The sequence below is a fragment of the Agelaius phoeniceus genome, chromosome 6, assembly GCF_051311805.1.
Source record: "Agelaius phoeniceus isolate bAgePho1 chromosome 6, bAgePho1.hap1, whole genome shotgun sequence".
Lineage (NCBI taxonomy): Eukaryota > Metazoa > Chordata > Aves > Passeriformes > Icteridae > Agelaius > Agelaius phoeniceus.
In genome coordinates, this window is record NC_135270.1 from 52,261,469 (window position 1) to 52,288,935 (window position 27,467).

Below are 27,467 nucleotides of genomic sequence, written 5' to 3' on the forward strand. Positions count from 1 at the left end.
TGTATACTTGCAGCAGCCTTGGAAATACTTGTGAGGCAAATCTGCACTTGTAGTGCAGAGGGGAAAAGGGGAAGGAAAAGTGATATAACAGCTGGAAAAAAAGGAGGAGTGAAGAAGAGGAGATAATCTTGCCCTGAGTACAGAATGCCTGTGAGACTTGTTTTAAAACCCTCACTTTCGATTGTACTAATTTACTTTGTATAATCCAAGACTTCCTTTTTTTAAAGAAGTACATGCTTGTAGAGCCACCAGCACGTTATCATCTGACTGAAGATAACACAGTCCCTTTGAAGGACTTCTGGCAGCCTGTAGAGAACATTTTACAATTACTCAGTCCACAGCTCCACATCTCCTACCCACGACATCTGCTTGTTCACATCAAGACAGGCAGCTGCTTCTCTGCAAATTCTGCTCCAGATTTACGCCTGACCCCCTAGAAAGCCAATAACCAAATGCAATACACTCACGAGTGCTTGTTTTCCCTCGGCACCTCTGCACACTGCGGTTCCCTGATGGGGTAAGGAAGGGATGTCCTGCAGCAGTGGGCAGAAGGGGAAGGAAGTGGAGCGTGACTGGAGCGCGGAGCTGCTGCGTTCGCAAGGCACGAACTGTTGTGCGGCTGTTGGAAAGGTTCTGGGGAGCAGCCGAGTTCGGGGACGGAGAGGTGTGTTAATAACCAAGGCAAATACCTACACTTGGTAGCTTAAATGAGGGGATCACTTCACGAGGTGGAATTTTGTGCGGTGATTGAACTGCAACGCTTCACTTATTTTAAACGCTGTTTCTCAGTAAGCGAGCTCATGAGCTCGGCTGCTGATCGCCCCCCGGCCGTGCCTTCGGGCCGGGCTGCCGGCGGCACCGGGAGCGGGCGCTCCGCAAACCCCCGGCGTGTCCGTGCGCATCTCCGTGCACGGCTGCGGGGAAGCGCCGCGCCCCGTGGGGAACGCACCACCCTCCGGAGGGCTTTCCAAAGGGAATAAAGGGAGGAGAGGCAAAGATTCCCACGTGCCGATCACAGCTCAACTGTAACATTCAAACGCGCCGAAGGGGCCCACGTCCCAAGGCTCAGCCGCAGCTCGGGGCTCGCCCGTCCATCAGTCCCGGCAGCGGCGGCAGCGGCGGGGCCGTTTCCCCGCCCGAGCTGCCGGCCCGGGCTCCCCGCGGGGCCCCGCCCGGGACACGGGCCCGGGGCACAGCGCGCGCCCGCCGGCGGAGCCGCCCCGGCCCCGCCCGTTAACGGCCGCGCGGCCCCGGCGCCCCCTGGCGGCGCCGACCCGGCCACCCCCGCGAGCGCGCACGGAGCTGCGGAGCCCGCGCGGGCGGCGGGGCCGGGGCGGCGCTTCCGCGCGGGGCGGGGCGGGGCGGAGACGGCGCCGCGAGCTAATAGGCTACTCCGCGCCGGGAGGTGCGCCCCGCGCTCGCAGCGCTCCGTGATAGGGCGAGGAGGGGCAGAGGGGGCGGGGCGCTGCGGCACGGCGCGCCCCCGTTGGCCGCTTCTCTCGCCTGGGCGCGGCGGGTGCTGCCATTGGCCGGCGGGCGGCGGGGGGGCGAGTCCGGCGGCAGCGGCCTCCAGGGCTGGGGTCCGTCTCGGCGGCAGCGGCGGAAGTCTCGCGAGGGAGCGCGGCCGGGATTTGGCGGTGCTGCCTCCCTCCCTCCCTCCTCCCTCCCTGCCTGTCGCTGGCTGCGAGGCGCTGGTGTTTGTGTGGAAGGGGGAGGAGGAGGAGAAGGAGGGCAGGCGAAAGGAGCCCGAGCCCCACCATCCGCCGAGGGGAGCGGACCGGAGCCCCCTCGCCGCCCGCGGAGCCCTCTTTCCCTCCCCTCGCCCCGCCATGGCCTCGGGAGACACCCTGTACATCGCCACGGACGGCTCAGAGATGCCGGCCGAGATCGTGGAGCTGCACGAGATCGAGGTGGAGACCATCCCGGTGGAGACCATCGAGACCACCGTGGTGGGCGGCGAGGAGGACGAGGAGGAGGAGGAGGAGGATGAGTGCTGCGAGGAGTGCGGCCCGCACCACCCGCCCCATCACTACCACCACCACCAGCCCATGATCGCGCTACAGCCGCTGGTGTCGGACGGGGACCCCAGCGGGGCGGGCGGCGGCGCGGCCGGCGGCGGTGGGGGGCAGCTCCACCTGCACCACCACCACCAGGAGGTGATCCTGGTGCAGACCCGCGAGGAGGTGGTGGGGGGAGACGACTCGGACGGACTGCGGGCCGACGACGGGTTCGAGGACCAGATCCTCATCCCCGTGCCGGCCCCCGCCGGGGAGGACGAGTACATCGAGCAGACCCTGGTCACTGTGGCCGCCGCCGGCAGCAAGAGCGGAGGCGGCGGCTCCTCCTCGGCCGGCGGAGGAGGCCGCGTTAAGAAGGGCGGCAGCGGCAAGAAGAGCAGCAAGAAGAGTTACCTGAGCGGGGGAGGCGGCGGCGGGGCCGAGGGCGGCGGCGGCAGGAAATGGGAGCAGAAACAGGTGCAGATCAAGACCCTGGAGGGGGAGTTCTCGGTCACCATGTGGGCCTCGGGTAAGTGCGCGCCGGACCCCTCCCTCCCTGGGCCGCGGGCCCCGCCGGCGGCCGCGCGGTGCGGCCGGGAGAGTTTTGTTTTGAAGGGAGGCCATGTTTTGATGTGTGCGATGGGCGCCGCCATGTTCATCGCCAGGGCAAGTATGGCGGCTCCCCGAAAAGATGGCGGGGTCTGCGCTGCCGCCGCCGCTCCTGCCCGGCCGCGGCGGGGGGAAGGAGGCAAACATGGCGGCGGCCGCCAAGATGGCGGCGGCGGGGGGTGCGCGGGCGGGCGGCAGCGCCGCCGGCTCCCGGGCCAGGCCGCAATGGCGTAGTTTCTGCAGCAGGGGGAGGCGGGGTGCGGGGCGAACCTCCCCGCGCTCCCCCCGTCCCCGCCCCGCCGCCGCTCCCCGCGGGGCCCGCTCCGCGCCTGCCCCTCGCGCTCCCTCCCCTCCCCCGGCCGCCGCCGCCCTCTATCCTCCTTCTCCCCCGTGTCCCGTCCCGCCGTCCCTCCCCGGCTCCCCGCCTGCCGTTCCGCTCGCGTCCCTCCCGCCCCGCGGCCGCGGGTGAGGCGTGTGCGCCGGGCCGTGACCGCGATGTGCGAGCGAAAACTCGCCCGCCCCGACCCCGCGGCTCCCCGGTCCGGGGACGGCGAAGCCCGAAATACCGTGTGCAGCTCGCCCGGGGGCCGCCGGCCCCGGCCCGCTGCGGTGGGTGGGGCCTCCCCGGCCGGAGCCCGCCGTGCCGGCGAGGGGAAGCGGCTCCTCGCCCCCGCGGGGCTGCCCGCGCCTCCCGCCGCCTCGGAGGGGGCGGCCGCAAACAAGCGGCCCTTGAGAGGCCGAGGGGCGCCGGGGGTGACGGCCGGGAGGGGCGGCCCCGGAGCTGACCTCCGTCCCTGGGAGCCGCGGGCAGCAAAGGGGCAGTGTCTGGCTGGCCCTCGGAAACCGTCGGGCTTTTCCTCGACTAGGTCTGAAGCTTTAAATAAGCTTTTTAAGTAGGCACAGGGAGACCTTGTCGTGGGAGATTCTCTTTTTGAGGATTTTTTGTGTGTGTGTGTGTGGGGGTAGGAGTGTCTTTTAAAGGCAGTAAAATCTCGTGAAGGTGTTTAGTATATGTGGGGCTTGGAGTAAAGCTGACATGCACCTACCCTGCCTACTTTATTTCTTTTTTTAATTTTTACAAAAATGTATTGCCGGCAGCAATGCTCTGTAATCAGAGTTCTGTCCATATGTTACATAAATGTGAAAAAAAGAGGTCGAATAATACAGTTCATGTAATGTGTAAATTGGTGGGTGTTTTTGGAACGGTAACTTGGTAATCTGTTTTGCATATCATAATTTTTGTGCTCTTTCGAGTTTTTTAGAAGGAGTCTAGTAAGATTGAAGCTCTTGAAGCTTTTGATGTAGTTGAAAATGTTTGTATTCTGTGATGCCTGCAAATGACTAGAAGTTATTAGCAAGGGCAGTGTGGAAGGGAAGGTGTATTGGATGGCTGAGTTCTCCTGCCTGAAAAGATGGAAAGCACAGTGGCATGGATTTCTGCTCTCTTTTTAAATACAGGTGACTACTTTAGCAAGTTTCACAGTGTTATCTGACACTATTGGCATGTCAGGTGACAACTCAGTGAGTTTGATTGAAGTTCTTCTTGATGGAGTTTTCTATATCCTATTTAGTAGGATGGTGTTCTGTGTGCTTCTATATCACTGTATGAAACTGAATAAATTCCCTTGCTAGTAGTTTTATTAGAACTGACCATCCAAGAAAGATAAAAGATAATAGAAACTAATATAGTCTGCTGGCTTGTGGAAGCTGCTGGAGGTAGCAGAATGCAAGTGGCTGTATGACTCATGAGCTGGCAGGATCCAGGACCTCGCTGAGATCAATTGACAATTTCTAGCATGCATTTGCACTCAGAAATTCAGAGTGCCTGATAGGATGTTTCCTTAGGACTGCATGCTAATTATTACTTGGCCAAAGTGAAGCATGTGTATAGTCAATAAATTTGCTTCTCTTCCCACATACACAGCTTTTATATCAGGGGTAGCCTTATTGATTTTGGTGATTTTTTTTGTTCAGGAGCATGACCATGGAGCTCAGTAGGAAGGATACCCACTTATAATTTACTGGACATTGAATTGCATTGCTGCATTTAACTCCATTATATCCATGATGCAGAAAAATAAAGAACACCTAGTCTGACTTGACTTGCCAAAAAATGCCCTTCCAAAAGCAAAATCAAATACATAGGGAAAAGTTTGACCTCCCCTCCCTTTGTGTATGCAGGCACCACCCGCCAGTTTCAAACAGCCTTGGTAATAACTGCTCAGCTGAGAGTGTTGTGATGTTTTACTGAGAATATTGGACAGGCTCTTACACCTCATATGCAGCTTATTTATTTAAAGGGGTCTGATGTGGTCAAATGCTGGGAATTTTTTTCCTTTCTTTTTAAATTTTTTTTTTATTTTGCTTTTTTTTTTTCCTGAAACATCAGAGGCTGAATCATTGACAGAGAAATCGAAAAAGAAACAAAACTTGGGGCAGAGGGATATACACCCAAACCAAAAAAAACCCCAACCTGAGTACCTTCCCCCAAAAACCTCAAAATAAATAAAGGCCGAAAAAACCTTGAATCACTGGCTTGCAAAAGGGTAGTTCTAAAGTTTCCCTAAAGAATCAAGCTACTTTATTTTGAAGAAATATAGTAGGTTTGAATCTGTATTTTGACATAATTAAAGATTTGCTTGCACGCTGATTCAGTTGACAGTTTTAAAAGCTAAATGAAAAGTTAATCAAAAGACAAGTGATAAATAGGCCATGCATCAAGGTAAAACAGTGAGCCCTATATTGCTGTGCATGGGATTTTGAATTGGGAGGAAGGACACTTTGCTCACTACAGTGTGGGAAGACAATGTGAATTTATTCCTTGTTACTGTTTGCTGGTGCTACTACATTAGCTTGTACAGGGGTGGTACTAAATTTAACCAATCATAAATCTTTTTCCATAAATTCGTACAACATGTCTTGTAGCTCCTCTTGAAATGTGTAGAAATAATCTGTGAAATATATAGCAATGTGACTAAAGGGGACTACTGAATCCTTGTCTTGTTATGTGGTTTCTTAGAAATTGCAGCACTGTTGTTGGCAACAATTTAGACTTAGCATAACTTCTCTTATCACCTTGGTATCTATGGTGATATCAAACTTGTGACCCATGATTAAAGTGTTTAGTTTGAAACATGAGTGCCTTGTTCTAGTTCAGATCAGCTTTTCAGTTCTTAACAATACAATTATTTGTCTTTCTTCATGTGTTCATGAAAGTAAGAAGTGAATGAAGGCATATTTCTGAAAGGGTTGAAGAGGGCATATGGTGGATAGTTCAGTCATGTTCCTGTAGTGTGTTTACTTTATATCAAATACATGAATCAGAAAATTGCATATAGTTCAATTGCATGTAATCCAAGTGAGACACCCCAGTTTGTACTAGAAAAATTGTAGTTATCAAGTAGAATTTATTGGTATCTTTGCTGCATTTAGCTTGAATCATTGTCTTTAGTGAATTTTTCCAGGTTGGGTGCACAATAGTGAAGGGGGAGGGGAAGGATCGTGAGAAATCACTTTGTCAGATGGTGCTTGCAAAACTGATTCTTGCATGCAGGAACATTTGGGAAGGTGGTGCTTAAATGCTGGTTGCACCAAATGCTGGAAATTTCAAGCAATTGGGGCTTAAATTCAAAGGCGAAAAAATGGATTAGTGTAAGTACATCTTCTAGGAATGCCTCTGTCAAGCTTCCAAAGCTGAAATAGGTGTTGGCTTAAACCGTTATTGTAAGCATCGTCTGCAAACTGAAGTAGCACAACCAAATATTGCCCACAGATGTTAAACTGCTCAAGTGTCCCATCCCTAGATGGGAAAGACAAAGACACAGAAGTTACATGTATGGTTTGGAAATTATTTTTGATAATACAGGAAGCCTGTGCTGTGGATCCTTATTTGGAAGTTTGGGAGTTTATGTTGGGTTTCTAGAAGATTCTTCAAAATCTGTTAAACTTTCAATGACTCAAAAAATAGAAAGGTTTTCATTTTACTTGATCAGATTGCAGGGGTGAGAAAAATAACCATCTGCTGTCTGACCAGTTGTCTTATGTAGTATAAATGATAGATGAGTCACTTAGTTCAGTTGTGGGGCTGTATCAAGGATGGCCAAAATGCTTTGCAATGACAAATAGGTAATGAGCTTCTTGCAAAGTTTGTTATAATGGAGGCAGAAAGTGATTCTCTGGTTTAAAATATTAAGATGACAGTCTATTTCTGACTCTGATTAAGACAATGATACAAGCTTCTGCTGTAAGCATCGAATCTGCCCTGACATTTTTTCCAGTGATAAGGTAGACTGTTCTCTGTGTTTGTTTTAAATGTATTTTCAGTTTTGAAAGTGAAATGCATGAACGTGGTTCACCATCTAAAATGACTCGGAGGACTGTAGTCTGAAGGTGGGCTAGGAAGCAAATTAACTAACTTGCTTTTGGATCCTTCCCTGGGGCACTCGAGTCACTCCTGTGCTGACCATTCAGAAGGTCACAGTGCTTCAGCACAGTCCCATAAGTGCTGAAGTCAGATGATGACTGTTGATATATGCACTGGTTTTGTCAGTTCATGTCTCAGTGGTGTGAAATAAGAGATGGGTGACACAGGGAAAGAAGAACCTGTTCTCCATCTGTGTGCAAGGCACGTCAGAAGGAAAGTAACCTAGCAGCCGTTTAGGTTAAAAAATGACATACTGTGCAAAATGGAATTTTAACATTCAGAAGTGTCTGCTAAATAACTGTATTATTTAACAAGCTAATTACAGTTCTTTGCTTCCAAACATGACCAATGAACTAATTTGCCTGAGGAGATTGCAATGTGGTAGCAATAACCAAGCTGTTACCACAGTGCCTTGGTACTGCACAGCTGCCGAATACATCCTTTATCCTGTAATTGCTTTTCAGCTGTTCCTAAAAGCAAATGTGTTTAACTGTGTGATCATATTTTAAGCTTAAATGTTCATCCTTTTAGTGGCTAAGTAGAATGTCTTAATTTGGTGCCTTGAGGAGGAAGCTGTAGGATCAGGTGTCATTGCTTTGCTACCAGGTGTATCTCGAAAGTTCTCTTTTGCACCCTGTTTTCCTCAGATGAAAACTGATTGAACAACAATAGTTCTCCCTGCTCAGTAATAGAGGAGGAGGATGGCCAGAGATTTGGGGATTTAGATAAAATCAAGAATAAAAAGGAAAATCAAGAATAAAACAGAGGAAAAAATAATGACAGAGCTTCTTGGGTTGAGAGTTAAGAGGGTCAACTTAGTAAGCTGGGGAGTTCCAGAGTTGTCAGCTGCAAGTCAAGAAATGCTCTAAATAATGGGATTCCAAGGGGGGTGGATTTTTCTGTGTAATAGGAGGGCTGTGAGAGATGGAGAAATTGTGGTAATAGGAGCAAGATGTGATCAGTCAATTATTGGGAAGCAGATTCTACCATGATTTGTTATTGATTTGTTGCATGGAGTTACTAGTTTGATTCCAGTAAACTTGGTTCTTCCTACTATATTCAATACTTGGGCTTGGTTCTCTCAAAACTTCAGGATGTTTCACCAGTAGTCAAAAGACACAACTGCTAAACACTGAATTTTCACTGATGTTAGTAGAAGAATGTTTGACATACTTGCTTTGGAAGGTCTTAGTGGATCTGGTTCCATATGTGTATTGCCCATATTTAGGGGGCAGTGAGAGACATGCAGATGGAAGGACACTGAACATGAAGGTGTGTTAGGGTATGTCTTGAAAAGGTGCCTACAACATCCCAGTTTAGACTAAGTAAGCAATGCAAGACCTTAATGCAAGTTGGCATGGAAGGATGTAGGGGGAGGCCATTAAAATTGTGTTCCAAGTTCATTACAGAAAGCTGCATTGGATCTATAAGAATAGTGCTTCAGCCAAATGCCTTATATTTGAGTCTGCTCTGCTCTCAGGTGGTTTTAAGGGACAAAACAAAGTAGATCAGACAGTATACATAGTAGTTAATTTCCTTTACCTGACTGCCTCCATGGTTCTGTCTGTATATAACTCGTATGGGTGGCATCCAGAGATGTCACTGTATTTTCAGGGTTGTGTCTGTGTTTTGCTTTGCTTTGGATGCAGTATGTTTCATTCTGTGATGCTTCAGGAGAGGAAAAGGGGGAGGTAATTTGCCTGTAGTGGGCATCAGGACTTACTTGAACACAAAAACCAGCAAACAGTTAACTTGCCCAGTTAGCAGTGAGAATGATCAGTTCAGCCTGAGTGAAAGTTTGCTTGCACTTTACCCTCCAGACTTTGAGCTGCCTAGTCCAGGTTGATAGGCCATCACAAATAAAGTAAATTTGTGCATAGACGACATTGGTAAAATGTTTCCATTTCCAGACTTCCTCCAAAAAAGTGGGGAGGTTTCTCAAAAGAAAACCCTGGGGTTGGCTCCACTGTCCCCTTGTGCTCCTCTCAGTGCAGGGGAGCATGAGTGCTGTGTTGTTGTTTTGTTTTTCCAATGACCTGACAATGTCACAGGATGGTCATGATACTAAAGAGGTACTGAAGTCTGCTGCTACTTTTTCAGAAATATTAGCCAAAAATTACACTTCAAGGTAACTGTTTTGTATTTTATTGTTTTGGTTTAAATTTATATTTGGAAGTGTGTGCTGCTTTAGAGATGCAGTTTTTTGTTATAGAAAAATGTGTTTTTTTTATTTTCATATAACTGTTAATATACTAAACAGTAATTTCTCTTATGTTTTATTCTATCCAAGCAATATGTTTATAGGTTTTTTGTGTTTTGCACCAGTAGTCTGTGGAATTATATAGCTGTGGAATTGACTTCTGTTGGCAGGCTTTTGGGAAGTAAAGCCACTGAGGGCTGGCTTTCAGTTTGGTCCTCAAATAGCAAGAAAGCACTGTGGAATAGCAAACCTTTGTGCTAGGGAAGGAAAGAACATCTTAAAGAATGTATACAGAATTTCCTAGTTGACTCATCTGATGTGAGGCAGGAAATGAAAACTTGTCTGTGTTATGAATGCCATCAAACAGTCAAACTGCAAGTTCTAGGTAACTGTTGAAATGGCCACATTGAGGGCAGCTGATCTCATTCCAGTCTACGGTGTAGAGACGGTGTCACCTTTAGCTTTGCAACAATTCTGTGCCATTCTGAGCTCCCAGTCTTTTTTCAAGCTTCTGTTAGAACAAATTGTTGCCAAACTACTAGAGGCTTATTGACTTGAATTGTAACTCCTTCAGTTGCTGTAAAACTTAACATATAATCCTCACTTGAGGTAAATTCAATTGCTTTTTTAAAGCACTGGTAGGGACTGAAAGGTAGTGTGGTGGTGAGTGGACAACTAAAAAGGTCAATAGTCAGTTTTGTAGTTTACTTTGAGTTTAATGCTGCAGATAGTGTTTTCTTATTTACACTTCTGTCTTTGCAGCATTGGAGTCTGTTTTCCTCTTCCACCATGGAATATACATGAAGTGCTATTTGATCTGGTAGATCAGATTAAACCTCAAACCAGCAGTAACATTTCTAGAAATAGCTTGGTGGCAAACATTAAAAGCAGGCATTACAAATTGAATAGAAATTTGTGTCTGGTATATTTCTTTTATTTGCTTGTCTTGTTCTCTCTTCCCTAGCTAAGTTACTGAGTAATGACTAATGTTATTTCCTGTGTTTCTGTTTAGGGGAAAGATCCCGAAACATTTTGTCTTTTGTTTTCTGCCTTATGTTTTCCTATCTTTTTTATTTGGTGAAATACTATTTCTGTCCTGCCACCTTGTGTTTCCACTGCTTAAACAATATCTGTAAAATAAAACTTCCTGCTATTTTTGTGTAGCCTCCTGTGTATAAAACAATTTCCAGAATCTTCTCCCCATTCACATAGTAGGATAAGTACTGTCAAGTTGCATTACATAGAGCTCAGTAGTTACAGCCATATATACCTCTGTTGTCCCAGGTGTATCTGAGGGTGGAAAACAGGATAGGTGCTGGGTCTTCCTTTCTGCTGCTGTGAACACTGCAGTGAGGAACATAGATGGATGTTTCTGTTCTCTCTCATTTTTGTGTCTCCCAGTTTCTGTTATAAAATAGCAAGAGGAGATAGAATGCATGGTACAATGTTTTCTGAGGTATGAATGTGAGTAGACAGCAACAGCAGGTCTTCCACCTGATTTCACTGCAGTCCTTGAGCACAAATTCATAGGAGGAGCTCTAGAGCAAACAAGAGTATCTTAACTGGCTTGCAGATCAAAGCTTTGAATAATCCCAGTCTGCTGTTTACATAGTGGAGTGGGAAAGGGCTTAGGATGGCCCTTGCCACAGAAGGAAGAAGCCCCCTTGGGAGAGAGACACACGATTTGAGTTGCTTTCTTTGAGATCTGTCTGCAAGTGTGAGAAAAACTTAATTTTACAGGCAGATGCTGAAGCCCATCAGCAGTTATTTTTAAATTTCTTGTCTCTATGACACTTCTGTTGGAGGTCAGGGAAGTCTGCAGACTGAAGTAAAGATCAGTAGTCCTGATGCCTTAGGGTAGGTGTCTGCTGCCCTTCTGATAGGCTTCCAAAGTTAGGGACTGCTGCTGAGTATCAGCGTGGGTATAGTGAAGATTAGTCCTGAAGAGGTTAAGGGAAATCAATATTTAGACATTATTTCAGGAAAAGTACATTATCTTTCAAGTGCAGCCAACATTTATAGGATTGTTCTACTAATTTCTGTATTTGTTTGTGCTTAAAATAGATATGCAATTTTTGCTTTTTTTCCCTCACTCACTGTATTCTTTCTGTGTTCTTCAGGCTGTAACTGTATGGATGTCTTTTTGCTCTTCACAATTAGTGTGGAAATATGGAAGAGCAGTGTATTCTTTTAAATGTGCAGCAGTAGTGAATTTGTATTGAGATGTAGCCTAATAAATTGTATGCTGTTTTGATCATTAGTACGTATTGAATTCAGTATTTTGTGTATTTCAGATGATAAAAAGGATATTGACCATGAAACAGTGGTGGAAGAGCAGATCATTGGAGAGAATTCTCCTCCAGATTACTCAGAGTACATGACAGGGAAGAAACTTCCTCCTGGTGGAATACCTGGCATTGACCTCTCAGACCCCAAGCAACTGGCTGAATTTGCTAGGTAAGTAGAAAGCAAGGAGGTTTAAAATTTGATCTTTTCACTGGTTAAATGATGAAACTGTTACGCAAAATGGTATATTTAGTGTGGTTTATAATTCCATTTAATTACCTTCTAAAACAAGGGATTTAACACAGCACCAGCTTCTCTGTTCTGAACTAAAACAACAGTTTTATATTCAGCAGTGAATTCTTCAGTGTCTTCCAGTCTCCAGTTCCATTAGGTAAGACAGGACCTAAATACATTCATTGATAGACTGCATCATTCATTGCTCCAGGTAACCCTGCCTTGGGACTGGACTAGATAGATACTCTCTAGAGGTCCCTTCCAAGCCCAACAGTTCTGTGATTTTACATGACAGAATATTTCTGTAATTGAGTAGCCTTTAACTCCTGAGCACCAAAGGATCCAATGAGTGAAGTGCTGCATTGGGGTTGTTCAGTCCAAAATAGTAAGGCTACAGGATTTAGCTGGGAACGCCACTTCCTGTTCTTTTTCCCCTGCTTCTTAAACTGAAGATCTCAAATCACGTGTCCTGCCCTTTCAAGTGCCACTGTTAATTGCAGCTGGATTTTCTCTGGTGAGTCAGAATTGTCGCTCGTTTACGTGTCAAAGGGCTGACCGGAGTGCCAAGGTGACTTTTCCTTTCAGGCGGAGGTGGCGCGGCCCGCGGCGGGCGGGGCGGGGCGGTGGCGGCGCCCCGGGCCCCGCTCCGGTGCCGGCGCTCGGGGCAGCCCGTGGCCGCCAGAGGGCACCCGCGGCCGCGGAGGCGCCGCCCTGGGCCCGCTGCGCTGCGCTGCGCCCGTCCCGTGTCCCTCGGTGCAGGGACAGCGTCGCTGCTCGGTCTGCAGCTGTCTGAGCACGGCTGCTGCCTGTCTCTGGCTGCTGCTGCCGCGCTTCCCCAAGCTGAAAGCAAAACATGTGTAAAGCCACATTCGTTTCGACCCCATTCATGAAAGGTGCACTATCTGCCTCTAGACAACAGATAGTGTAATGGTTGCCGGACAGAATTAATTATTTTATCATTTACTAGGAATTAGGAATATTTAAATCCTATTTTATGCATTTTTTTTTAATCTTGACATTTTAAATTTTTTTCATTAAATAATTAAACCATATATCCCTACATTATCCAAATCACTTATCATCAATACTTTTAATTAACCTTCCTCTGTATTTCCTGGTATATTTCCTGAAAGCAAAACACGTGTAAAGCTACATTCATTTTTGTAGGAGCTGGCTGTTCTTCAGAGCTTGGGTGCACGGTTCTGACACTCAGAGCAGGTGGACAGTCACATGTTGTTATCCTTACTACCCAGTAGAGAGAGACAGTGTACCTTTTTCCAGGTAGTTGCTACATGGTCTGGCTTCTTGGTTAGCTGGATCTTGTTGTTCAGTGTGTGCATTTATTCCTGTTTCACCTTTTTGATCTTTCTGCTTTTTTCAAGTTTTGTCCTGTTACTCTGTAGTGTTTGTGCTGGAGGAATAAGAGCACAGCCTCATCCCACAATTACTTTCACTAAAACCATTGAACTATGAGTTTTGAAAGCTCCTAGTAGAATAGTTCTGTAGGGCTTGCTTCCTGCTTCAGACTGTCTGATCTGAAAATGTATAAAAGCACATTACAAACAGCTGAAAACAGGGTTCTGTCTGAAGTGATGGGTGGCTCTAGCTATTGATACTCTTTTGTGTATTACTGTCATTTATCAAAGTTACTGTAATGCTCTCTGGGACCTGCTGATGAGATCATACAATTTTTTTGAAAGCAGATGTTTAACTGATACACTTGAGTGTACATAGTGTTCCAATTCTAAACTGTTACTTAGATATTTCTACTCATCATGTATTTAGAATGGTGTTCTCCATTACTTTAAAGCATGCTAAAACTTTACTCTGGTTCTATTAGACACTGAAGTACTGAATAGCTGTCTTTTGTTAGGAAGCAGAAATAGTTTCTTGCAGGGTATTCTCCATGCAAATACTGAATATTTTGTCTTCAGATTGAGTTGAATAATTGAAATGGTTGTCAGGATTTGGGTTTCTTGAAGTGACCAGGCTGCTTCTATCAGATGTGTCTGCATATTTCTGAATATTGTGGAATGTTTTAGCAAGGTTTCTATTGAGAAAATAGTGGCTGCTGGCAACATGTCAAAATTACTACTTTTCTATATTTATAGTATTTCAGAATGTTCTAGGAAGTTCCAGAGCTGGAATTTGTAGCATGTAGTGGAAAGATTCAGTTTTATGTGTACAGCCTCTTTTCCCACAGCAGATAAAATGAAATCCATTTCAGTCAGAAGATAAATGTGTGATGGTAGAGGAAGCACCTTGCTTGGATATCACCTTTAGTAATATCCCCAAGTTGCTCAAAACCTGGGAAAAAATGTTCTCATAGCTTAATTGTAGAAGATACATGATAATTTAATGCATTTTCTAAGAAAGGTTATTTGGTTTCTTGGTCAGAATTGGTGACTGTCAAACTTTTACTCTTGCCTTGCAGTTGTTATGTCTTAAATTATTGCATTTGTTTATTCTTCTGAGACTGATGAGTATGGGTGTGTTAGAATTTGAATATTTCTTGTTAAGGTCTTGTCCTCCTGCAAAGAAGTGTGTTGAAGGGACTCCTTAGCTAATGAGATGGATTCAAGTACTGATATCTGCAGACTACTGTTCAATTGTCTTATTGACCTTGCTGTGTGCACTATCACTAGGAACTTTGCATGGCAAGCTGGAAGAAAATATTAGGTTTCCATTGTTGGAATTGGCTTTGGAGGTTCAAGGAGTACAGTTTTTCATGCTAAAAGAATGTGTTTGTTTAGTATAAAGCTCTGTGAAATTGCCAAACATTGCTCATTGCTTTACAGTTCAGAAAATTTTTAGTAGCTGTATTGTGAAAAATTTTAGCAGCACATGAAGTTGAAAATTGCTTCTAAACTTAAGTAGCTTCACGTGCTGTAAGGTTTTGAATTACAAATTTGTATTTAGATTGCTTGAAAAAAGAATTGTGACTGTCCACATCTAAGGACGTGTGAACTGGCTAGTAAAATTGTGTGCCAGGGGCATTGTGCATAGTTGAGAGAAAGCTGTGTAGGGTTGCTTTTTTGTTTTCCTTAAAGTAGGAAGGAATCTCACCATACATTTGTAGAAATTACCTCCTCTGAACCAGGCTAGAGTCACTGTTTATGACAAATGCAGCTTATTTTGATGAAGGATAAATTGATTTTAAATATTTGCATTGATTATTAGGAACAAAGTTCTGAGGTTAAGCTTAAACAGAAAAAGCTTGAATTCTAGTGGTAGTAGATTTTGAGCAAGGTTCTGGTATTCTGATCATGATCTAGTTAGTGAAAGGTAATGCAGGGACAAACCTGATGTTTGAAGTTGTTTGCAGCTCTGCAGCCCTTCAAAAAAATAATTGAGAACTGTGGTAATTGAGCAGCTGCAGTGGCCACCAGTGCCCAGAGCTTGGTGGCTCTCACAGAGTGAGGGGTTCTGGTGTCTCCTGTGATGCAGTTGTCTTTCCCTGCCTGGTTTAGAGCATATGTCATTGAGTCATGTAGCAGGAATCTGAATCCTTTAGCTGGAACTCTGACAGTTTTTCCTGGAAAAACTTTTATGCATTCTATGATTCCATTGAAAACACTGTGAATAAATAGGCTGTGTCAGAACATCGACATGTTCAGTAATGTGTAGATGGATGACCAAAAGTTACACCTGGCTGGCAGTTACCACTTTTTTACAGATTACTTTAATTCTGTTTTAGGAGTCTTGAATTTTCTCTAGCATGCTCTGAAAACACAATAAAAAAGAAAAAGGTGGAATTCTCTTGTAATCATATCAAAATGTGAATTGTTAATTGTGAATTATCTGCTCAGAAGGACAAAACCTAATAAATTACCATGTTTTCATTTGATACCTTTGACTGGGAAACTGGAAATCCCTTCAAGTGGAGTAAAATGCTTCATCCAAATCTAAATTGATGACAGCTCAGTAGTTGGCTGTGAAGAAATCATAGCTGCTTGGTAGTGAAAACTTAGGAAGGTAGCAGGGGTATTTCTAGAATGTGCATATGGCAAATTCCCTCAAAGCAAGCCACTAAAAAGGATATCCCTAGTTACCCTGTCCCTCCCTCTTGTCCTCCAAATACATGACTGAACTGGCTGAAGACAGAACACAGACATCAGTAAAACAAAGGAATAAGAAGGAATATCCTATAGCTGGGAAATTGGCACAGTAATGGGTCCTGGTGGTAAAAACTATTCTTTGTGGTTTTATTTTCTGCTGATCTTGGTATGTTTTCTGAAGGAGAGCCATTGTGAGAACTGCCTTCTTTTCCATCCACTTTCCAAACCTATAGAAAACAAAGGAGAGGAAACTGCATTAGAGTTTGAAATAGGACACCCTTTTTAGAAGTGACAAAGCCTTCTGGTCATCCAGATTTATGACTAGGCCTCTTTATAAGGTGTATGCTTTTGTATGGTTCTTGTTACAGAGAAGCTTAAAGGGCAGTAAAGTGACAATTGCTTTACCCAGTATTCTTGCAGGGGAGGGGACATCCCCTGCTCTGTGCCCCACTGCACAGTTGTCCCTGTTTGCACATAGGATATTCCTCATAACTGGGACAAACCTAGTAGTAGAATCATGGAGTGAAAGAACTTCTTATAGCAGTTTTCTTCCTAACTGTGACTGAAGCAGGTAAGACACTGGCTGTTCTTGGGTTGTACACAGAGAGATTCCTAGGACACCTTGTGCCACTCCCCTTTCATCTTGTTTGTCCAAAAGCCAGTCTAGCCAGTTCCAGGAGTTGTTCAGCACAAATAAACTCTTGCAGGGGCACAGGGCACAGGGCTGTGACACTCAAGTTGGTTCTGCTCAGCAGGGCAGTGCAAGGGCAATGGCAGAATGAGGGGAGCACACCAGCAGTGCCAGTAACACTGCTGAGAGACAATCATATCTTCCACCTCTGACTGTTCTGGGAGGCAGAGGGGGGTGGCCATCAGCACAGGAGAATATCATTGCTGGTCATCAGAGACCTCTAGGATGTGTTAAAGGAGCTGCCTGAGAGAGAGAGAATAAAGCTATTAAGATTGGATGTACAGAGGGAGCTGAGAACACAAAACTCCTTAGCAGTGGCAAAAAAAAGGGAGATTATGGAGCAAGGGGGTAATTCTATACTGTTATTTGAATTGTATTTCCTTTCTTCCCAGCTTTAACACCATTTCTATGGCTGACTTTTAAAATTGCATCAATTGACAAGTCTGTAGGTTATGGAGTGGGACAGGGATTTGGGGAGGGGATTAAGGTTCTCTGAGGGTGAAGTACTCTCAATTCAGCTGTGTAGATGGAAGGAGGTAGTTAGGTTTAACTTTCAGATACAGCACAGTATTGTTTTCTTTGTTTTGAGAAACTGAGTGATTTAATACGTGATTTCACTCAGTATTCCTTATGCAGCATGGATAAGGGAGTGTGCTTTTATGCAGCTCATGTATAAAGCTGTTGGGTTGCACACATTCCTGCTTCCTCTGCTGTCACCCATTCCCTCCCTCCACTTCCCCAGTGCAAGTTTAGACGTAGCCTTTGATTGCAGTGTCCCAGTGACTTGATGCCAAAGGTACAAGGTACCCTTCCTGATTGTCACAGTTAATTGATTTGCAGTTGCCTCTACTCGCTGCAATGAATGTAAACTCACTGCAGAAATGAAAATTTTGGTCTTGCCCTGTAAATTGACTTTCTGCAAAGGCAACTGTTTCTGAAGTTCCACTCCAGTATTAATGTGTGTGTCTGTAGTTGTGTTAAATAGTGATATTTGTTAGAGTTCTGTTTTTGATTAATATTTCAGGCTAAGAAAACTTGGATGGAGCTGGTAGAGATGCTCTACTGGGTGGGAGCCAAAAGTCTAACCACCACCAGCAAGAGCTACCTGCACCAGTGTAATTAAGATCAACAGCACAGATTCTAGTCTGGTCTCCTTTTGCAGAAAGTTAATTTTAAAGTAAGACCAAAACCTTTTTACTAATACATTGAATATGTAAGTCTTTACATTCTTCTCTGAGGGATTGTCCATATTGCTTCTGCAGCATTGTGAGCAGGATGACATTTTTTGACACAATGATCTACTGTAGCTGTGCCTGTGGTGTTCATGCCCTCATGCCTTTAATCCAGGTGTACAAAGGGCCCAGCAGCTTCCTCCTGCCTGTGGCACTGAGATACAACCTGGACACTGTTTGCCATCTCTTCTTTTGCATTGTCTGCTGCTGTTTTGTTCATAAGCCTGGCTATCTGTGGAACCCTGTGTATAAGTACAGTCTTGTTCCACATTTTAGGCTTAACTTGCTGTGCTTCCATTAAAAATGAGAAGATGTAAAATTACTCATTTTTTAACTGAAACCTTTTGTCATTTGTATCCAAAAGTTCAAGTATACTACTGGGCTGATACTGCTTGATTTATAAACAAAGCCTGAACATTAAAAAGACCTGGATGGACATTCATGTTCTATGCCTGTTCAGACACTGAAGTGAAAAGGTGTATATTGATGCTGCAGTCTGTCCCATGTCTGACCATCCAGTTCACCTGCAATTGGTTCCTCAGGCTTCCTTCCTGCACTGGCCCAGGGGATTTTCCTCCTCACTACCTCAACAACCTGTTAGAGATGACACTGTTGCAGCATTTCTTTCTCAAAGATTGACTTAATACCAGAGGTAAGATACAAGAGTCAGGAAGAGGATTTAACACAAAGCTTGAAAATGCAGGCACTGCCCACTAAAGCTATTTGCCACATCTCTTGTTAGCAATTCTCTTGGTCTAGTCACTCTCTTTACTGGTGACCAGTTAAGACTTTGGAACAATAGTGGTTTTACACATTCTGATTGTGTAAGGGACACAGATCTCAGACCTAGGAAGTTGGGTTTTTTTGCTTCAGTTTTTTGGGGGAATGACTCAGCCAACATTTAACAGGTTGATTGAATTAAAAGGAGGTGGTTTTGGCACCAGCTCTGTCTCCTAAGGATGTTTGTTCTGTAATGGAATTAAATCATGACACACTGTTCTCTCATGTCCCATCTTGTCAAATCATTCTTCTGTGACCATTTTAACAATTGCTCATTTCTGTCCCTTTTCCTGTTTTTTAAAATCACAGTGATACAATAAGGAGAATCCCATGCTAAAAGGAATTGAAGGCTTTCTGTAGAGCTGTAAAGACAGCTTTTTGTGTGTGTTTTCCTACAGGCTCAGTACCTGTAGTACTATTGAGTCTGGAACCTGGAGAGTGCAGTCAGTCAGTTAATCCCAATCACTTGTTTGGAGTCAGGTATTTTACTACTTTACTCAAAGAGACTTTATAAACTGAAAACACCACAACCATTCTCTATTCCAGCTGGATTATATAAATTAAGTCTAATCAATAAGGTCAACTGAGTTGGTCTGTAGTCTTGAAAAAGATAGTTACAATGGAAATCAAGGTAATGAGGAGACTGCTGTACAGCAACAGATGTAGTTTGCTGTATTCAGAATGTTTCTACCCTTAAGTTGTTGAAATCTTAGTTGTACTGCCGGTTGTGGTGCACAAGAGGAGCTTTGTCAGCACAAATACTTTACACCCATTCCCAAGCCACTGTTAATATCTGTAAATGTGTTTGTAACCCTGCAGGAGGCTGTAGTGTTCTTCAGGATAGCTCTGTACCTGCCAAGTGTAGTCTGGAGATACTGAGGCAAGTAAGAGTTTCCCATGTGCCCACTTAGAGAAAAGAGCAAAATAAACCTCTAAATCCTTGGGGTTTAGTGCTGTCTGTGAAGTGGCTGTCAAGTGCTTTAGTCTGTAGATGATCACTTGAACTGTGCTACATCTGCAGTACTGAAAGGACTCAGAGTCAGGGACCAGTGATAGCTGGCAGAGCCATGGGAGACTTGTCCATCACATATCACTCCACTGGCAGTTGTAAGATGATTTTCCTGGATCTTCAGGATTTCTGAGGGAGTTTTTTCACTGCTCTTGCCTTAATTCACCCTCTTCTCTAAGCAGTCCATGTGAAGGAAACAGGTGAAAGTGGAGTTCAGTCACCAGAGTGTGACAGTAGCAAAGAAATCTGGACTCAGCTTGCAGAAACCAAATGCTTTTGTGGTCAGAATGGAGGCATTTTAGTTTATTTTCCCTACAGCTCTTGGGAAGTTTTTGAGTGTTTAAGAGTTGTTTAGGTATTTTATATCAGTTTCCAGAAACAGAACTCATGCGGATTAATACTGTCATGGATAGGAACAGACATTTTTTTTTCTGAACATTGAGTGTGTGCCAGAATTGGAATTCTGATAATTCAAATTATTTTGTTAATTTCAAGCTACTCATTCTGTTTGAGACTAGGGAATACCACCAAACCTGTGGATTAATTTACAGGTATGATATGTAGGCACCTTGTGACACAGAACTGTCATGTGCTGTATTGCCAGGAAAAGCAGTTCAGTAAACCCACATGAACACACTGGCTCTGCTTCCACAGCAAGGTTTGGGAACGTGCAAAATCTCATTGCTTACCCAAGGGAATCTCAGCTGTATGGGGTTCCATTTATTTGTACCCACTTACTGCTGTATTAAGATGGAGATAAACATGTTCTTTTTAATTTTTTGAAGACAGCACCACAGGTTTGAGAAATAAAGACAGCTGAAAGTGCAGTGCAGATCCCCAGAATCACATCTGGCTCTTCTGACTTTGTGATAGGTGGTTGTTATAACACTGTTCAAGGTTGTTTTGTACAGAGTCTTACTGTAGGTAAAATAGATCTAACACCTACAAGCAAGAGTTTGCTGGGCTCCTTATGTAGCAGTGGAGGCTAGTGGCTATAAAATAAAATGAGGATCCCTGTCAGTGACCAGAGGTAAATTGGTGATTGCTTGTCAGATTGCTTGCCAAGAGTGGAATCTATGTGCATAATACCTTAAAGTAAGAGTGATTACCATTTCTGTGGTTGAAATTGATGTCTACATTGTCTGTGTAGATTCCACAACCTGCTTGATTCTGCTTTCCCTGCTTCTGTAGAGTTTTCTCTAGAAGTCTTGTGTGATGAAAATACTGCAGACTGATTGAACCTATACTCCTTCATGTCCTGCTGTATGGATGGAGAGGAAGTGAAGCTAAATAGGCCACATGGGTACTGGCACAGCACGAATGGAGTTTTCAAACAAAACCTCCTAATTGCAATTAGCATATGTCAGGGAAAAAGAATCTCAATTTCCACATATTCAGAGGATTAAGAAGATTGTATTAAATGTCTTATTCTGTGTTTGAGAGGTCCTTCTGGAAAGCAGAGCATTCCAAATGCTGAATTATACTGGTAATATTTTTATGAAGGTTTTGAAAATGTTAAAGTGAATACCATTGACACATGTAATACTGGGGGATAAAATGTGCTCATTATGTAGGCACTCAGGGGAGAAGAGCTGTCTACTAATGTGTTTCTACTAATATTTTATGTACTGTTTTTTTATCTTTAAGAATGAAACCAAGAAAAATTAAAGAAGATGATGCTCCACGAACGATAGCTTGTCCTCACAAAGTAAGTGAAGTGCTCAGCTTCTGAGTAGATAGCAATTTGTAGATCAGAATTTTGTATTGATGTTTTCTCTTGAGAATGAATAACTAAAATATCTTACTGTTAATAGTATACACTCAGTTAAATGTATTTTAGTTGTCATTCTCTAGAGGCTTCCTTTAAAACCTTTCACTGAATAATATATTATTCCCATTCCTTGTCTTAAGGTTAGTGCATCCCTAATCTTCTGGTAACCATGATGCACAGTCCCTAACATGCTGGTTTTACTGTTGTGATTTCCCGACACCCAAGAATACATACTTGAAAGAATGTTCTGAAAGCTGTTCAAAGTACGTTCCTAAGATCTATATATCCTCTGCTTGGAAACTATGACAGATTTGGAGTCTAGATCAGGAATCAGCAATTTATGGTGCAGATGCCAAAGTCAGCTTTATTGGAAGACTCAGAATTGCATTCCACAGAGCTGGAAAGTGCATCATCATGAAAGAGAGAGGCAGGCATCCTTGAGATATGATTCTGATCCACTGGTAGCAAGGAAGCTTCTGTCTTGAATAAACGTTGCCAGTCACCTGGATTGGTAGCCTGTGGCTTTACTGCATTATCCAGCTTTTGTAGTGCTTCTTTTAGCTGATTTAGTCTGTGACTAAAAAAGACAAACACAATCTTGCTGACTTCTGGTCTAGATAAGTGTGAGCCTAAGCAAATAATCAGGGCAGATAGCTATTAGAGTTATCCATTAGAGAGCATGAATAGAAGGCTACTTTCTGACAGCCATGGTGTAAGGAATTTTCCAAATTCCTCTTTGTGCTTATATTGATTTCCAATTCTCCACATTCTAAAAGTGTCGTGTTTTTTTGTAATACAGTATGCAGAGATACAGGAACAGTTATTTTTTACTATACCAAGGAATGTTATCTTCATTTCTTTGATTTACTTTTTCATAGCCTCAACTTCATCTAAACGGGGGGGGGGGGGGGGGGGGGGAACAATATTCTATCCTTCCATTTTTCTATCTTGTAGTGTTTGTAGGCTTTGTGCATTTATGAATTCAGTTTAACAAAAGAGAAATATTGTAGCTGTACCTGCTTCTCTCAGAGGCAAGAAGGGACTTAAAAATAAATGCAAAAAAAGTTGACGGTCTGTTTACTTTGGCAGTGCTTTGCCCCACCCAGTTCTGCTATGTGCCATGAATGGTGGCACAGTACTTCAAAATTAGCCAAAGTGGTTCTAGTGCCTGAAGAGAGAACTCCTGAAAGTGACATTTTGCTGCTTTTTGTAAGAAACAAAGCTTATTTAAATGTATTTAGGAAAAAAAAAGGGCCTGCAGAATTTAAGATTAGCAGTTTAACAGTCCTTTAGGTACTGTTAAATTTTATGCCTCATAACACAGTGGTGTTGGCAGACTAGACTTATATAAGTTTAAACAGCATCACTAGTAGTACAGATAGGATTTATGATTATTAATAGGATTTTATGAGGGATTTTGAGCCTTGAGGAAGACATTTATAAAACATAGGATAGATATCTGTTGATTGTCACTAAGAAGTGAAAAAAAGAAAGATTATGTAAATAGAACCCCAAGTTACTGCTGGCTTAGGCATACTCTGGAATCAAAAGTGGTATTCCTCTGTCAATGCAGAATTGATTCCCAGGTTAAGACTTTTGATGCTGAACCTGAATTAATGTGTCTTCTGCTTTTGGATTGAGCTGGGACTAACTCACTCTGTATTCTGCTGCCCAGTATCACTTTGTAGGTTTAATCTGCAGCAGCAGTGGCACTCTCTGTCCCAAGGGGGTAGTGATCAGGCTGCTGCCACCAGTTTGGACAAGGTAGTTCCTGTAAGTTGTTATGTGCTGGAAACCCTCTTGCTCCATTTGTTCTCAGAAATGGGCAGGACAGAGAAGGAAGAGGACAGAATGGTGGGAGATGGTGCACATACCACTTGGTACTAGGGCATAACCTGTGGTATATTAAAGACTAATATATTGTAGTACTATAGTTCTCAGAATATAGCACTTTAAAGAGTACACCATAGGTATCCATGAACTCTCCTTCTGTCTTTTGTTTTTTTTTCGGTTGGATTTTTGTTTTGTGTTTGTTGTTTTTTTTTCCTCTGAAACCTGTTAAGTGCTTTTGTTCGGTTTATCCATTTACTTCTGTCAGAATCTGCATCTTCTCCATAAGACTGTCCTGTTATTCATTTGACTACACATGGCTCACAATAATGAGTGAGGAAAGGGTTTGGGATCTTTTTGTTTGGGATTGGGTTTAGGTTTTATTTTATCAGCTTTTCAAATGATTAGATTTTCTCATATTGCTTTTAAGAAGTAAATGTAAGGGATGTTCTTTTCAGGGCCAACTATTAAGAAAGTATTCAGGATATAAAGGCATTATAAATGCTTGTACTGTAGCAGATAAAACCTTCTTTATGAGAACTAGCTTATCTACTAATTGAGTTTCACTGTTCTTTTTAAGGGCTGCACAAAGATGTTCAGGGACAACTCTGCCATGAGGAAGCATCTGCACACTCATGGCCCTCGAGTACACGTATGTGCAGAGTGTGGCAAGGCCTTTGTGGAGAGCTCGAAACTAAAGCGGCATCAGCTGGTTCACACCGGAGAGAAACCCTTTCAGGTACTGCTCACCTGCAGGCACGAGTGCCACACCACCCTGGGGACAGGGAGACTCCAGCTATAACCTGCCTTCCACAGGACTTGGGCAAACTAGGGCTCTTCTAAAATCAGATGAGGCACCTGAAAAACTGGGAGTCCCCTTGAGTTAATTAGCCTGTCATTTAATTATTTACATGGATTTCTCTTAGAAATTGGTAAATTGGATGTACGTGAGAGATACCTTTCAAAATAGGATGTAAAAGTTGCCCTCTTTAAAAATGAAGTCTGCAGTTACTAGAGAAGTAAGAAAATGTCTCTTTCTCCTCATGATCTTTTCAGCTTAGTGCTTGTGGGTAATTGAGACTTGGAGATGCTTGCTCAGTTAGTTACCTCAGGGTACTGATTTTCAGTAGGGTTTATTAATCAGTTTTCAACAAAATGATGGAGTCACTGAATCTCTTTCCATTTATATTGAATGATGTGGGCTTCTGCCACCAGAGGTCCCCTGCCCTCTTCATATACTCCCTATAAATCTTTAAAGTTAGTCTTGAACACATATGTGTTCCCCAGAACACACTTAAGATATGTAGGGTTTTTTTGTTGTTGATTATTTTCTAAAATAAATTATTCCAGAAACTTGATTTGCAGTCCTCAGGCATTCGCTTGCACTGAATGCATGCACTGAATATTCTGTGTGGTCAATATAAGTATTTAACACTAAATGTGCTGTCCTTTTTATATCAAGCCCATCTTAAAAGTAAAGCAGGTAAAATGAGAAAATCTTTGCAAATCATCACTCAGAGGGGGAAGTTCTGATGTGAAATCCTGTTTCTGTTTTGTTGTACAGTGTAGGTACAGTTTCACATGCAGAGAAGGTGTCTTTAGTGGAAGTGCTTGCTTGCATGCTGGAGGTCATTTATCTCCCTCTTTGAAATATATGTTGTTGTATATATACTATATACTGAAGTCTTGCAGTTTTTAGTGCAGTTCAGAGGGGATCCCTGCAGAGCTTCACCCAGAACAATTTTCAGCCTCTGGCTTCATATTTCTGCAGTCTAGCGATTTAAAGAAGACTGTTTTTCTGCTCAGTGGTGGAGATGAGTTCCACTAGCTAACAGAGTGGTTTTTTCCTTCCAACAGTGTACGTTTGAAGGATGTGGAAAGCGTTTTTCACTGGACTTCAATTTACGCACACACGTGCGAATTCACACTGGCGACAGGCCCTACGTTTGCCCGTTTGACGGCTGCAATAAGAAGTTTGCGCAATCAACCAACCTGAAATCTCACATCTTAACACACGCTAAGGCCAAAAACAACCAGTGAAAGTCGAGGAGAACGTTCTCGAACTCAAAGCATCTTACAGGAAAATCAATTGGAAAGAAATACGCCTCCCCTTTGTATATTGTTTCTAGGAAAGAATTTTAAAAAGAACCCTACAAAACTAAAGGACGTGTTTTGATAAGTAGTAAATAAAAAGCAAAAAAAAACCACACAGAAAACTTGAAGGTGACATTGCTAAGATGATCCACCTTGGTCTGTAACCCCGTTTCAAGAACACGGTGTTTTGTAAAGTGTGGCCCCAACAGGACGGGTCAGCTCATGAACTTGCATCAGAAAAGACAATTCTTTATACAACAGTGCTAAAATTGGACTTCTTTTCACATTCTTATAAATATGAAGCTCACCTGTTGCTTACAATTTTTTTTAATTTTGTATTTTCCAAGTGTGCATATTGTACACTTTTCGGGGATATGCGTAGTAATGCTATGTGTGATTTTCTGGAGGTTGATAACTTGCTTGCGGTAGATTTTCTTTAAAAGAATGGGCAGTTACATGCATACTTCAAAAGTATTTTCCTGTAAAGAAAGAAAAGTTATATAGGTTTTGTTTGCTATCTTAATTTTGGTTGTATTCTTTGATGTTAACACATTTTGTATAATTGTATCGTATAGCTGTAATGAAATCATGTAGTATCAAATATTAGATGTGATTTAATAGTGTTAATCAATTTAAACCCATTTTAGTCACTTTTTTTGGAGAAATACTGCCAGATGCTGATGTTCAGTGTAATTTCTTTGCCTGTTCAGTTACGGAAAGTGGTGCTCAGTTGTAGAATGTATTGTACAGGCACTGACCGTTTATTAACACCTGATAATATGTACATCCCCCATGTAATAGAAAGGACAACAATAAAACAGTGGTCCTAAAGAAAGAATCTGGCAGAAAATGATCTGTAAGTGCAGTCAATTTTCTTTTGTTGTCCAGAGCAGTTCTAGTTCCTCTTACCTCCCAGAAATTGGAAGCTAAATAAACTCAAGTTTCCTTTACTTTGCATTCAATTACAGTGATTTGTGATGCAGTTAATACCACATCAGGTGGTATATCTAAACAGAATTGCTGACTGTAATTCTGGTTTTGAGTGACCTAGACTTCCATTAACTGGAACGATGGATTTGGAGACTTGGCAGTGTAGTGGGGAGTGTTCTGTGTGCCTGGACAGCAACTTGGTAAAACAGTACAGGAAATAACTAAATGGAAACCTTTTTTTAGTCAAGGTAAGGAATGTTGGCAGTTTAAATGCAGTAACAATAGAAAGTGGAGGAACGGTAGGGTTTGGGTGATCATACCAGGAAAAAAAAGAAACTGTTTCTTCTTTTGGCTAACTTGCTTGAGTGTAATGATAAAAATTTTTGGAACCTTATTGGACACCTTTTGTTTCAAAACAAGAACTTGAAGTTCTAAGAGAGCTAGATGGAGTTTTGATGGTCTAACTAAGAGTGGTTACTTCTCATTTGTTCAAGTGTTCAAAGAAAACTTAGCAGATACTATAGTAAAATGTGACAGATTAATAAACAGAAAAAAATGCAGAGAAATGCATAAGTTATTTTTTAGAGGCATGTAACATATTTTAATGCAGTAAAAAGTGTTGTTAATCTTTTTCTGAATTCTTTTCTTAAAAGGTTCATCCAAGTTTTCATTGCTGATACTGTAAAACTTAATTTTGAGTCCATTGTTGGTGGTAGTGGCAAAAACATGGGTAATAAAGAAACTGCACTTAAGACCAAGGGAATTTTCATCCATACATAAGTTAATCTGAACACTGCAACTCTAGTCTGAGGTTTTTAGGAGTAGAAAGAAAGTTGGGACATTTAATTGTAAAGTATGCGTTAGAATTTTGGCAGTATTTTTTCTTTTATATATAAGCAGTTTTTGAACAGGACAATATACTGAAACTTGTATAGTTATAGTTAAATTAAATTCTGTATACAGTTAAATTAGTGTCTATTCTTTTTGGAAGGAAATAAAATTAATTCAGTCTAGTTCTAATTGACCTTATATTTTTTCTTAAGCAGTATCTGTGATGGTGTTAGGCTTACACAGAAGTTTTCTGTTTTGTGTCATAAAGTCATTTATTGAATTGCAAGGTGTCAGTACTTCATCCTTGAACATACATTAGGGACTGAACTGTTACTTTAAACATACATTTTGAGACTAAGCTATGTTAAATATTGATTTGAGGACCAACTGGGAACTGTAACTGTTATTGCCTCTGGTTGTATTGCATCTGATTACAGAGAGACATTTCCATCTAGGCCTCAAATCAGTAGCACTCAATATACTCCTGAGTGT

At 42.9% G+C, this 27,467-nt stretch overlaps 1 protein-coding gene and 1 long non-coding RNA gene across 2 annotated transcripts; both read left to right on the plus strand.

Annotated features, from left to right (window-relative positions):
• Nucleotides 1-1,560: 1,560 nt before the first annotated feature.
• Nucleotides 1,561-27,157, plus strand: YY1 (YY1 transcription factor). Its single transcript, XM_054635877.2, has 5 exons — nucleotides 1,561-2,526; nucleotides 11,524-11,686; nucleotides 21,167-21,227; nucleotides 23,701-23,859; nucleotides 24,978-27,157. The coding sequence occupies exons 1-5, from the start codon at nucleotides 1,830-1,832 to the stop codon at nucleotides 25,158-25,160; spliced, it is 1,263 nt and encodes a 420-aa protein (XP_054491852.1). The 5' UTR covers nucleotides 1,561-1,829; the 3' UTR covers nucleotides 25,161-27,157.
• Nucleotides 11,704-21,157, plus strand: LOC143694415 (uncharacterized). Its single transcript, XR_013182886.1, has 3 exons — nucleotides 11,704-17,675; nucleotides 18,095-18,382; nucleotides 20,711-21,157. It is a non-coding gene; the product is annotated as an uncharacterized LOC143694415 (long non-coding RNA).
• Nucleotides 27,158-27,467: the final 310 nt, after the last annotated feature.